Source organism: Phaethon aethereus (assembly GCF_964289735.1).
Source record: "Phaethon aethereus genome assembly, chromosome: 7".
NCBI lineage: Eukaryota > Metazoa > Chordata > Aves > Phaethontiformes > Phaethontidae > Phaethon > Phaethon aethereus.
Genome location: NC_138583.1, coordinates 34,766,014 through 34,778,913, shown reverse-complemented (window position 1 = coordinate 34,778,913; position 12,900 = coordinate 34,766,014). Strand labels below are relative to the sequence as shown.

General features: G+C 50.9%; 1 protein-coding gene across 1 annotated transcript; it reads right to left on the bottom strand.

Annotated features, from left to right (window-relative positions):
- Positions 1-3,714: 3,714 nt before the first annotated feature.
- On the bottom strand, positions 3,715-5,585 carry NANOS1 (nanos C2HC-type zinc finger 1). Its single transcript, XM_082002158.1, has one exon. It carries the CDS (start codon positions 5,263-5,265, stop codon positions 4,255-4,257), a length of 1,011 nt encoding a protein of 336 aa, XP_081858284.1. The 5' UTR covers positions 5,266-5,585; the 3' UTR covers positions 3,715-4,254.
- Positions 5,586-12,900: the final 7,315 nt, after the last annotated feature.

Sequence of the window (12,900 nt, the reverse complement as noted above, 5' to 3'; positions counted from 1 at the left end):
GTTAAATGGATGCAAACCTTGCTCAATTAAAACAAATCTCCAAGAGCAGAGCAAGGCAAGTGATCAGGCACGAACAATTTGTTTTCTTTCCTACTCCAGGAGCAGCCCAGAGACTGACCCCCCAGCTGGTGGGCAGGGCTGAGGACCATCAGGGTGCTCAGCAGAAGTAGGGTATAGGCATTTAAAGTATGTTTTCTCTAGAGTGCCTTTGTTCTAAATAATAATAATAATTTTAAAATCACTATTTTATGAGGACTGGCAGAGCAGGGCAGGGGCAGTGAATGAAGTGGTGCCACTCCGCTCGGGGCACAGCCACAACTGCATCTCGGGACAAGTCATGACCCCGGTTAGATGGGCCTCGGTGCTGTCACGAGCAGGACTGGGAGCACTTCGGGAAGCTGCGGTGCAGGTGGGCTGGTGGACAGCCAGGAGGCAATCCTAACCAGGAAGAGCACTGGAACTCTTGTCTTGCTGGAAACGGGATGCATCGTTGTTGTTCTAATATCCCCGGGCTGCAGTCAGTGACAGGAGCTGCTACGTGTAAGCAAGTTTTCCTTTTGTAAGGTACCATTAAGCTGTGTAAGCCTACAAAGTGAAGGTGTTAGGTCAGTGAAATGCAAGATTCAATATTTACCTGTTATTCAGGCACTAGTACCCATCCTGTCTGGTTTACTGCAGAATTGCAAGTAGGCACGTGAGCAGAGTAACAAGAACACCCATTCTTCCCATTTTGCCATGGCAGGACCAGCTAGAACTGAAATGCCTTGTCAGGTCCTCCTCTTGAAAAGAATCATTAATGCATTTAATTATGGTAGGATGGAGATTCTACAAGCTATTCCACTGCTTTTTACTAATCAAAAATCTCCCTTGCTGCAATTTAAGCTTCATTAGTCATTTCACTCTTGAGCAGGACTATCTGCTGGCTTTGCTACATCTTCTCTATTTAGCATATCACTTCTGTTTTGCCCAGACAACAGGCATATTAGAACTATCTTCCCCCCCATGCGACTGTTAGCAAACTATCTCCAGTATATATTGACCCACCAAATATAAAGGTTAAACTGGCACATCTGTGGGAAGGAAAGACATTTCATAGCCATCATGGGTTAGTCCTATGGCAAAGCAGCTACCTGAGGCACTCTGGTCAGCAGACTGAGAACAAACTGTCCAAATAGGATTTCCACTAAAGACGGGTACAGACTTACCTGACTTCAGCTGGATCAAGTTATCTATGCATCTGAAAGTAGGTTTTAATTAGGAGTAGCTTGCTTTTTGCTAAGACTAGTATCCACTGAGGATGACCATAGGCTATCCAATACTCTGCTCATTCCTCATACCAGAATATCACTATGGGAAAGATTCCACCACTGACATGCTGAGGAATAGCTCCCTGTACTGAACTGATTCTCTGGAGGAAGTATTTGGTTTATAAACAAGTGAGCATCATCTTTTGATTTGCAGATGCCTATAGAATTAATGAAAATAGAAATGAAACATGAAATCTGGCTTTTTTTAGACCTCTTCTGCAGAGCGTATAACAGCTCCAACCTGGGCTGCTTTCAGATTAAGCTATTTGCTGTTCCTAGGCTTTAAATTACTAATGTAAATGGTTTCCAGTATTTAAGGAATCAAAGTAACACTATAAGCACTCTCCACTGTAATAAGCTTTTCAGAGCAACCAAAACCAAGAATGTTTCTGCTTACTCAGTGCCACAAGGAGTGGGCTGGTGCACAGGAATCGCAGAAGTTTACTTAAAAAAAAACCCAAAACGTCCTTAAAGGTTCAGTCTTTGTAAGACACCGACTTGTAAAACTTTAAGGGCAAATTGCCCGTTGAATGATCACGTAAAGTAACTGAAGAGCCTTGCTCTCTGGCTGCCCGTTGCCGATTCTGAATCTTGTCATTTCCTCTCCGGAACAGTTTGGGTTTTCTTCCCCCCCTGCACTGGTCTTTCAAAGCTGTTGCTCTACTGCCTTACCTGTTAAGACTTGACCAGACGCCCAATGCCGTGCAGTGGCTACAGCAGGCAGCTCTCGGCCTTCCCGCAGCGAGGCGGCGAGTACACGTGCAGGACAAGGGAGGAACTGGGGGTGACAGGCAGAGGCCGTGGGTAACAACAGCTTTCCTTTCACACGGGCTGAGGGAAGAGACAGGCGCCGCAGAGGGCCAGTGCCGTCCCAGGCAGGGGATCGTCTGGCGCCTCGGTTAATTCCCAGGCCTCGCGCTACACAGTAGCTTAACGCACAGACCAGAGAGGAGGGATGGGGACATGGCAAGCGCTGCCAGGAGCACCTCGCATCCAGCCCTGCCAGAACTACCCCTCAGAAAACACCTGGGAAAGATTTTCTTAGGTCTTTCTTGCTTTTGTGTCCGGTAACAGTCAACTGCATTAAAATGTATATGCTGATCTTCAAACTTCCCACAAGGAGGTAACAAAAGTACAGAAGAAATCTCTTCCCATAGCATCACGCTTGAGCTTGATTCTAATGTGTGGTGGATACAGATTCAACCTACATGGACCAGGCATCAGAAAACCAAGCACATCTTAGCTTCTAACAGCTTACAAGAGCCCACGGTGCAAGCCCCACAAAGTGAGAGACAATACGCAACTGATACTTAGCTGATCACGGCAGCCACTATGAAGCATTAGTGAATGCAAACCCCTTTGAATTTAGTAATTAGACAAAACGCCATCTTTGGAGCTATTTGATGAAGATTTAAGAGAATACTTCCACACAAAATCAGTTTCTCCCTCCTCATCGCTGCAGCTGTGAGTCAACAGCCATGATGAATTACACACCCAGGGCCCTCCTCCCCAGCCCACCCTGCTTTGGCTCCGTTCTCAACTGTCCTGCTCGCTCCCTCTCCTGCCCCCATCTCCCAACCTGCTGATCAAAAGGAATCCACGCAAGCACGCGTCACCCATCGCTTTCCTCGCTCCCTTTTCCTGTCAGGACCCATCTCCTTTCTCATCCTCCTGGTGATGCCTCAGCAGTTCCTGCACAAAGTCCTCATCACCCCTCTGCTTTTGGCAGGGCCACCCTCATGGGCCGAGCACCCCCCTCCATGTCCCACGTCTCGGTAAAGCCTTCTATAGCCTGACCTTCTCTGCACTGAGAACTTGGGCACCTGCCTTGCGGCTCAGGAGGGCTCCTGAGCAACCTACAAACCTGCTGCTGCTCCTTGTCCTGCCTCCAAGTCATGGTAACAGCCATTTCTGATCTCTTGAGCATTAGAAGCAACATAGCCCTGTCTGATATGGTGTACCAAGGAACTGCCACCACCCAGGGTCCAAGGCTTTTGTAGAGTCTACCGATCTTTCTGCTTTGCCCAGGTGTCTTCTCTCCAAGGGCTTCCCATCGCCTCCCCTTTCTCCATCACAAACACAAGCTGCATCGACGCTTATTCTCTGCCATACTTACTGCCTTTCCTTCAGCAGAGAGGGCTCAGTTTGCACCTCAGCCCAGAGCCATCGCATTTTCAAGTGAGCACTTTGATGCTTTCTTCTCTCACATCTTCCCTAAAGCCGCGTATCAGACACGGGGACCTGCGGGACCAGCGCAGTCCACGCTCACTAGTGGAAAGGTTGAAGGGCGGCCATGGGGCACAGCACTGCTCTCCCATCGTGCCAGGCAGGACGCTGCGATTTTCGGGGAGGAGGTGTTAATTCCCAAGCGAGTAACCGAGCGCAGGTTTGATCACGATTCGCTTCCCGGTTTTAAGATCGGCAAAGAATATTGCTCGGATGTTCGTTTACTTTAAAACCTGAAACGCACAGCATCGTACCCCTAATGAAATACCCTGCAATTAGCAGGCAAGACGACAGCTCTCCCGTCCGGCCCCCACCGGGCTGAAAAACCCGGCCGGGTCCCCCCCGGCGGCGCGGAGCGGTTGGGGACGAGGGGACCCCCGTCAGCCCCCCGGCCCCGCTCTCCGCTTGCTCTGACCACCTCCCCCAGTCAGATCTCGCCGTAAATCCGTTTCCGTAAAAATCACACATATATATATTTTTTTTTCTTACAATAAACAAGGACAGCGCACCCAGGCTGCGCCGCTCCCGCCGCCCGGCTCGGCGCGGGCCAGCGCGCAGCAGACGCCGCCGAAGGCGCGACCACCGGCCCGGCGCCCCGCTCGCCAGCCTCCGCCCTCAGTGCACGGACGCGTGCGAGAAGGGACCCGCCATCGGCTGCACAGAAAAACACCCAAAGGAAGCGGGCGGGAGGAGGCCGGGGCCGCCCCCGGGGTCCCGGCGCCTAACGGCCCTTCTTGCCCAGGGCGGTCCGGGCGTGCCTGAGCTGCTTGGCCGCCTGCATTTTGGAGAGGGGGCAGTACTTGATGGTGTGGGCATTGTCGCCGCTGGCGCCGCAGAGGGGGCAGGTGTAGCGCCGCAGCACCGGGCAAAGGACGCGGCCGTCGGGTCCCTTGAGGATGTGGGTGGTGTAGAGGGCCACGGCCTCCTTGTTGTTCCGGCAGAAGACGCAGACCTGCAGCTCGGGTTTGAGCAGGCGGGCGGCGGCCCGCGGGTGGGTCGGCAGCCGCCCCGCCACTACCACGCCGCCCCAGGCGTGGGACGAGCCCTCCCGGCCCGGGTGCTCCCCCGAGCAGTCGAAGACCACGGCGGCGGGGCCGCCGCGCCCGGGAAAGGGGCTGAAGTCGGCGAAGCGCTCCTCCAGCAGGCCCTCGCCGTGGTGGTGGTGATGCCCGCACAGGTCCAGGTCGTGCAAGTCCAGCGCGCCCTCGAAGTACGGACCCGCCGCCTCTTCCTCCTCCTCCTCTTCCTCCTCCTCCTCCTCGGCCGGCGGCACGGCCGCCGCCACCACCACTGAGGGGGGCTCGGCGCCGAAGCCCTTGCCGGGGCGCACGGCCTTAGTGATGAGCGTGGCCAGCCCCAGGTAGTCGTTCCAGGAGTTGAAAACGTTCCCGCAGGCGCTGTGGCTCCGGCCGCCGTAGCGGGCGCCCGGCAGGCACTCCACGGGCGGCAGGTGCCGGTGCTGCTCCAGCTTGCCAGTGGGGAAAGCCTCCATGAGGGGGGCAGCCACCCGGGAGCGCCCGCTCCCCCGAGCGCGGTGCGGGGCTGCGCTGGGCGCCCGTCCGCGCCCCCGGACCGCGGCTGAGCACCGCGCCGCTCCGCCCGCTCCGCTCCGCCCGCCGCCTCTGCGAGCGCGCGGCCGCGCGGCGCGCCTCAAATAGGGGGTGGTGGCGGGAAGGAGGGGGGCGGCCACGGCGCTCCCATTGGTCGTCGGCCAGAGCCCCTTCCCGCTCATTGGCTGGCTGGTAGGCGGTGGGCGAGGGGCGGGGCGCGGCGGCGGAGGCGGAGGCGAAGGCGAGGAGGGGGCGAGCGCTAGCGGCGCAGGTGTGGCGGCACGTGCGGGCGGGGCGGCGGGGCCGGGCCCCCACGGAGCCCCACGGAGCCCCCGCACCGTCGGGGCCCGCCTGGGGAGTGGGAGCAGCGCGGGGGTGGGGGCGGTTCACAGAGCGGTCCGTATGGGCTGGGCCCGGCACAGCCCGGGCCCACCGGGGAGGAGCGGTGCCGCTCAGAGCAGGCAGAGCGCCGGCACCGGCGGGGACGGGCCTTCTCCGTCCTCAGCAGAGCCATGCAAGGGTAAAACAAGTTTGGTAATAGGCGAGCCAAACCGGAAAGCAGTTAGTACCCGGTAAGCTCATTAAGGGCAACAGGTGCCTTCCGGTAGGCGCTAGGAAGCGCTTGGGGCTGAGGCGATTTCTTCTTTGGACCTCAAAACGGGTTCGACTGTCGTTATCTAAAGCTAATGGAAGTTTTGGATCGGGTCTCAGGTGAGGTCCGTGCACTCACTTGAGTGCTGCTTGGGTGTGTGGAGCCGGTCTGGTAGACGGAACCCTAAAAAGGGAGGGAGCTGAGCTACGCAAGGGCTGCGAGCACATCGTGGGGGGGGTGCCCGCGGGGGGTGCCGTGCGAGGCACCCCGGACAGCAGGATGGGTGTTGATGTCCTGCAGCACCCACCCAGCGAGCCTGATGAGTCCGGGTTTCGGTGGCCCAGCCCTCGCCCCTCTAGCCAGTGCTTGCAGGGCAGCCGTCGGGGGGAGACACAAAGTCCCCTTTCCTGCCCCTGACCATTCCCATCTGGTCTGGCCCCCAGAAACCAGATCCTCCTCTAGGAAGCATTATGTGCATGCTCTTCCATTTGGGTAAGAGGAGTTAAAAATGCAGCTGCAATTCAAAACCCTATTAATTTCAAGCCCCTGGTAAGAGCTGCCGGGCTGAGCGCGGTGGGTGGAATTTTGTCAGTAGTAAATCTCTCTCCCCAGTGCAGGGCCTTGATTTGTAGGTCTGACAGGCGCTCCCCTGGCAGGTGAAGCAGTTTCACAGGGTGGCTGGTTTGCAGCTGAAATTGGCAGGTTTCATAAGCTCAGATAGCAGAAATACCTCCCAAGGGGCTGGCTCCCTGCACCACAAGGCCTTGAGATGCTTCTCCAGCTGTGTGAAGCGGTGTACTAAGGACCAAGGTGGATGGCTGCAGGGAGTGGAGCTGGCTGGAAGCAGCATTTCAGAGTGTGAATGCTCTGGTTGGAAAACAGGGCTTCTTTCTGTACTGAAATAATTTGCAAAAGAAGTCCTGTTCTGAAGCCATGCTCATGGTGGGATGCGGTCTTGCGCCAGGTGACCACAGGGGCATTTCACAGTTGTGCAGCGTCAGGCTCGGTCTAGAACCCTTCTCCAAGATGCAGTTATGTTGCAGGCCTTTCCTCTCTTCAGTGGAGCATGGCAGGGCCTGTCCAGTGAGACACAGGGACATGGCTTCTCTGAACACAAATGGACGGCCCAATTTTCACGAGGGGTGAGTGCTTGCAGGTTGCGCTGGAGCCAGCGGGGAACAGCAGAGGTAACAGATGGGTGAAACGGCACAGGGTGAACAGTCACCGTGGTCGAGTGTCGCATCCTGGGGCAGTTGTTGTTGCTCATCTTCTTCTCTAGGCGTTTTAAGAGGAAATCTTGGAGAGTGAATAATTTCAAATCGCTTTGTGCTATAGCAGTGTAAGTAGCATGGGCAGAGAGGAAAACTGTCCTGTTCCCCTCACTGCTAATGCAGGGAGTGATGAAGAACATCGAGCAGTGTAAAAAAATATTCGCACTAGAAAAATATTGTGAAGGACAGATACCCATCACCAGCGCTGCAGTAACAGCACCCTCTATTTGACTGACAGCTCTGGCAGAGCTCATGTGCATTGGCAATCCAAGCGTACAAGGTATATTGTGAAAGTTATTCTGCTGTTTTCCTTGTCCAGACTTTTGCAAACGGCCCCTCGTGTTCCAGGTGTCAAGCAAAGACTCAACAGCTTGACTCAGGGGTTGGGTCTCCACAGAGCTGCGGAGACTTCAGACCTCAATGTCATCAGACTTCAACTGGCCTTACACCGGCTTGTTGGGTGGCACGTCACACAGTGCTGATGCACAAGTCAGGAATGCTGCTGCTGACATTGGAACAAATCAATGTCTCAGTGAAACCTTTTCATTGGACAATTTCAAACAGTAAACAAAAAATAATGCTTATGAACAGCTAACGGAGAAGCAGCTACTTCTAGGAAGGACGCAGCACTGCCATTTTGGAGTTCTTTGAAAATGTTTTTCATTTGAAACAGTGAGAACTGCAACAAAAACTAGGGCTTTGTCCTCAACTGGGGGTTGGGACTATTTCTGACTCTATCCCAAACTATCCTTTTGGCAACCCTTGTAAGGACTTTGACAGTGTAAGACCACAGCTGTCTTGGTGGTGTCTTATGTCAGTTTTTGCAGCAAGGCTGCACAGCAACCCCAGAGAACTATCTGCTGGAGCAGAAATGACAAATAACTGTTGGCAGCATGAATTTGACACTATGGGCCAAATTCTGCCCAGCGAAGGGGAAAGTTTTCTGTAGTCCCTCAGAGCAGCGAGAAGCCATGTCACAGATTTAAGCAGCTCTGAGTGCAGGAACCCATCAGATCTGCTGGCAGTGAGTGATCTGCACTGGGGGGCTGGTAGGGGAGTGCCTGCTGGCCACAGGAGTTTGTTGAGCCCAGAATTGCTCCTGGGAGTATGTGAAAACTGTGGAGCCACAGGGCTGTGGTAGTGGACACCGGTGTACGTGCCACCCTGCTCCTCAGGGATGGTGGTGCCCTGGATCACCAAACCATGCCACAGGGAGAGCCTCTCTGGGCAGTGCTCCCCTGCGTGCCATAGGTGCCGTGTCCCTGGACACTGCTGCCACCCCAGGAAGCCTCTGAAACCCACGGGGCCAAAGCAACGTGGTGCCACTCTTGTGCACGCCAACAGCAGGTCAGTGAAGCCTTTATATAGGGTCGGAGGAAAGATTTCCTTCTTCATATGAAGGGAAAAATGATCTAGCAAGTCATTTAACAAGAACGATAGAAGGATTTAAGCACAGGGGCTTTTGAGTGCATGCAGGACAGCTGTCAAGTTTAGAGAGGAGATCAGCGGTTCATTTGAGAGATACATTAGGAAAAAGAGCTTACTCTGGGGGGCTGTTAGTTCCCTTGAGGCTGGGAAGGATTTAGTGTCTGTAAGTGTTGATGTATTGTGCATGTTATGAAGCTTGCCATCACAGCAGCTTTGATATGTTCCAGCTTTTCTTTAAAACCCCTGTGGATGTTAAAGTGACTTTCATTTATCGTGGGAGATGTTGACAAACTCCCCCAGGAGACTGGTGAGTTCTCAAAAGGGTCTCTTAAAATATTAACTTCATTGCCACTTTTAGATGATTCCCCCCCTGAATATCAAGGAGTGGTTTGTTTCTGACAGCACTAAAAATATATTAGGTGTCTGCTGACACTGGAAAGATATGGCCTATGCTGCTTGGATTCCCAGCATAGTATTCGGGGATCCTATCTGAAGCTTTTGGCTTAACAGATGATGCTTGTGTTTGGAAAGCTAAAGTTCATAGCATGGAGCGATCCTTCTGTTTAGAAGGTTGGAAGCAGCTGGTGGGACTACCATGGACGAGTTAAGTTTCAGTGGAGGATACACACACAAGTCATGAAGGCAGAGCTTCAGCTTGGAGCCTGCTCAGAGGCTCCGGTGCCGATGTAAGGTGTGCCCATGGGCTAAGCCATTTTTTGCCATTTTAGAAAGGGAGAGGTGCAGAAGGGCTCATGCTGGCTGGGGGCTCTCGGGAGGAAGACCCTGCTCCTCATCGCTAGTGTGGGGAAGGTGGGGGGCCCTGGGCACAGCAGGTCCCAGGCTTCGGGGAGAGGAGGGCTTGCGCTGGCATGGGCGTGTTGGTAAGAAATGTAATGAAATTACTGTAGCCCTTTTTACTCACAAAAGTACACTGGGATGGAGGAGTAGGGAAGTAAAAGCCAGCTGTGAAATACGACTTTGGTTTCGTGAATCTTTCTTTGACAATGTGCTTTTGCTTTTGTTGTGTGGAAGCAGCTGATCCTTCAAGGAGGCAAAAATCTGTTTGATTGCAAAGGAGACTGTGGTGGTCTCACCTTCTTCTGATCTGTGCCGAGCCCAGTGGGCTGTTTCTGTATAACCAAACACATAGGTGTTTCTGTACCAGGGTATCAAACTTCTTCATGGTGTAGACCACAACTTTCACGCACTGCGCTGGAGGCAGGAGTGACTGTTGAGATCTGTTGTCTTCAGCCGTTTTGGAGTTACATGACAGTCCGCAGGCAACAGCAGCAAATGTTTACCGTGGCAAACAGAGCTGGTGGGGAACGTCATGTATTTTTAGCTGTCTTTTAATTGGATTCAGCCACTGAAAATGCAGAGCAGCACACAGCGGTAGTCAGCCCTCTAAGAACTGCTGCTCTGCCTCTTTGCATGCAGGCAACTGGAAAGAGCTGAGGGGAAAAAATAAAGGTGCTTCGAGAAGCACCTCGTTGCCTGGTGAAGAGACAACACAATGTTAGTCTCCATTTCATGGGTGTAAAACCAGAGGCGGCAGCTGTAGGTCCCTGGTGAAGCAGAACTAGACTGGTGGCTCCAGGTCTTGGCACCTAGCAAAACCTCCCCAGTTCTCTGTGACTGCAGTGGTATCTGTTCAAGGTTCAAGTGAAGAACTGGGCTGCAAGAACTGGGGCTGTGATCCTAGACCAGCTCCTAGAGAACCACGCAGAAATGAATAATTCTATTTAACTGCAGACTTTGAGAAATGCCCCCAGTTGAAAAACCCGGAGTAAAATATTGAAGAGTTACCTCATAACATGGGCACTGTACAAGCTGGGCTTTAGATGGCATCAGCCTGGCTGTGGCTGTGGCAGTTAGGTGCGCGTGGGGGCTGCCGAGGTGACAGCCAAGCCCTCTCAAGGGCTGACAGCAAACAGGAGGAGAATAGACTTCATGTTTTGGAGGCTGACAGTGCAGAGAGGAGAGAAACTGATTTTCCTCCCCCCAGGAAGGTTTGCCAGCTGAAGCTGAGCTACTTTTCAGAGGGCAAAGTGTTTTCTGGACACAGACCTTTTTAAATCTTCAAATTCGGAGCACTGCTGAAAGTGTTGGAAATAGCAGCTGTTAAAAAAAAAAATCCATTACCAGACTATTTCTACAATCAAAAGTGTATCCACTCTAATTATTGTGGCTGATAAACAGTAGGTACCATCAGCTCTTCCATCATCTCTTGCAAATGCATGGAATTTAAAAGAGAATGCAGAGGTTGTAGACAACCAGCCAGGGTTTTGACTTGCCCATCCAAACTACTGCAGAACACAAATACAAGCCAAGAATCAAATGTTTATCAGCAGAAACATGTTTTTCCTGAGGATATAGTAACTCGCATTAATATCTCATGGAGAAGAATGTCTAAGTAGCATAGAAATTCATATGTACTGTTTATGAGAAAACAGAGTAGTTTTAATGAAAACTGAAAGGGTTTTTTGTTTCAGAACTATTTGTGTTTATGCATTTTATAAATATATCAGGGAGGCATAATAAATGCTATAAGCATTTCAGTTTCTAAATGTCAAATGAGGTTTCCCTCTTACAGCAAATCAGACTCATGTTGGACCGGAAAACACAGGATTCCAGAAGAACCTGGAACCTGAAATAGCATAGAAAACAAGTTCATTTTTAATTTCATACAGTTTTATAATGAATGAAATCAAACTCTACATTATTGGGCTTTATTATTACTGGATATCCCAAACTCAAGTTGAAGTGACCAAGGCAGGAATGGTGTTTGGGGACCAACAGTGCTCTGATCCGTGTTGAGCTGCTCGGCTGCAGCACCCGCTGACACCAGCCTGCGAGCTGGACTGCGTGTTTTGAAATGCCGAGGTCAAAATCCTGGCTCACCGGCCTCCGCTGCAGCCAGGGTTTCATTTTCAGAGCTTATTGTGGCTGGCAGGTTATTGTCGTGTGCCTCTGTCGGAGTCTGCCCCAGCAGCTGTGTGTGAGAGGTTTGTGCTGTCAGTGCCTCTTGCAGGGTCTGGTATTTCAGCGGTTTCACACATCTAAATGTGAAGTGTCGGTCGGCTTTGCCTGCGTGTAATGCTGTTTCATGCTTCCTTTTAATTCCAGGGTAATAATAAATGAAAACCCAGTTCAGCAAACACTTAAGTACATGCTTACCATTACAGGCCTTCCTACAGTACTTGCAGTTTTTCTCAAAGTTGGCAGTTTCTGTTAGATTTCAGGAGACTGCAGAGTTTTTAAAGCAGAGAGATGTTACGGTGACTTCCAATGCAGGGTAAAAGACTTTTCCTGTTCAGCTGATACCAGTGACGAAACTCCTGCTTACTTAAAGGGGGTGGCCAAGAGTTTACATACCGATTACATCGCGTGCTGCCCACGCTTTCTTGTCTCTTGTGTAAGGTCATGGAAGTGGAAGGCCAAGCCAATGCGTTTGGGAAAAAGCAGAGGCTTTCTGTTTTGGACAAGTCTTTGGATTCATTGAAAAGAATATTTCAAATAAAATTTTGGCTAGACGCTCTACATTCCTTTATTTATTCCTCCTCTCCAAAAATTACTGCTCCAGGATATACTTGAGAGAGCTTGATACTTGCATGAGGATTTATTGCTTTTAGTTTCTAAATCAGTTCTGAACCTGAATTACCAAATGCTACTGCATATTTCTAATAGCGACAAGAATTCCAGCAGAGTTTCTGAGGTCTGCATGGCTGATTAAATCCAGCAAAGGCTCCTGCTAAGCTCCTAGGCAGAGCCAGCCATATCAAGGACTTTAAGACGACTACAAATTCAGTCCTGAAGATTTTTTTATTGTGTGAAATTTTACCAAGCAGAAGACATATATATTAGTTGATCCATATAAATGTCATACACACATGCAAGACAGTAGATAAGTTCCTGATATATTAATTTCACATGGTGAGGATAATAGTATTTCTCCTGACAACTTGATTAAATTTGTAAAAAAAATTCCTAGTGAAAAACAGTCATTGCATTTTTTGTCAAGCTGGTAAGTATGATTTAACTGTAACAGAAAAGCAGCCAAAAAAATCAGGCTTGCACTTGAAAACTAACACTATTCTGTTTTGTTATTTGGTAAGAGGAGTAAACAGAGGGTTCTTTATTGTTCTGCTTGCTTGGTGGTGCTGGTTTTCTTAATCTGAAATTGAAGTTACCTCTGTTGGGAGGAACAGTGATGACCAAGAAAATAATGAAACAACTGAAGAATATTGAAGTCAAGAAAACAACAGGAGAGAGTTTTTAGTCTAAATGTTTTACATTTCTGATATATTTTGGGATCTTTTGTTTTCTCTGAAATCATAGTTAACTTTGAGACTTAAAATTTTGGGGAAAGGAGGCCCTCATTAAACATTCAACACCTCCACCCTGAGATTTCCAGCAAGCATGTTTGAGGACATTGGGTGTAGCCTCCAGCTGAATAGAGGAGACTGGGGTTTGGAGTCTGACCTCCTCTGATCTTACGGGAAAAGAGACACAATCTCAGCGAGCTG

Excerpts from the sequence above, each read along its gene's own strand:
- NANOS1 (XM_082002158.1), bottom strand. The coding sequence starts at position 5,265 with ATGAGCGGGAAGGGGCTCTGGCCGACGACCAATGGGAGCGCCGTGGCC.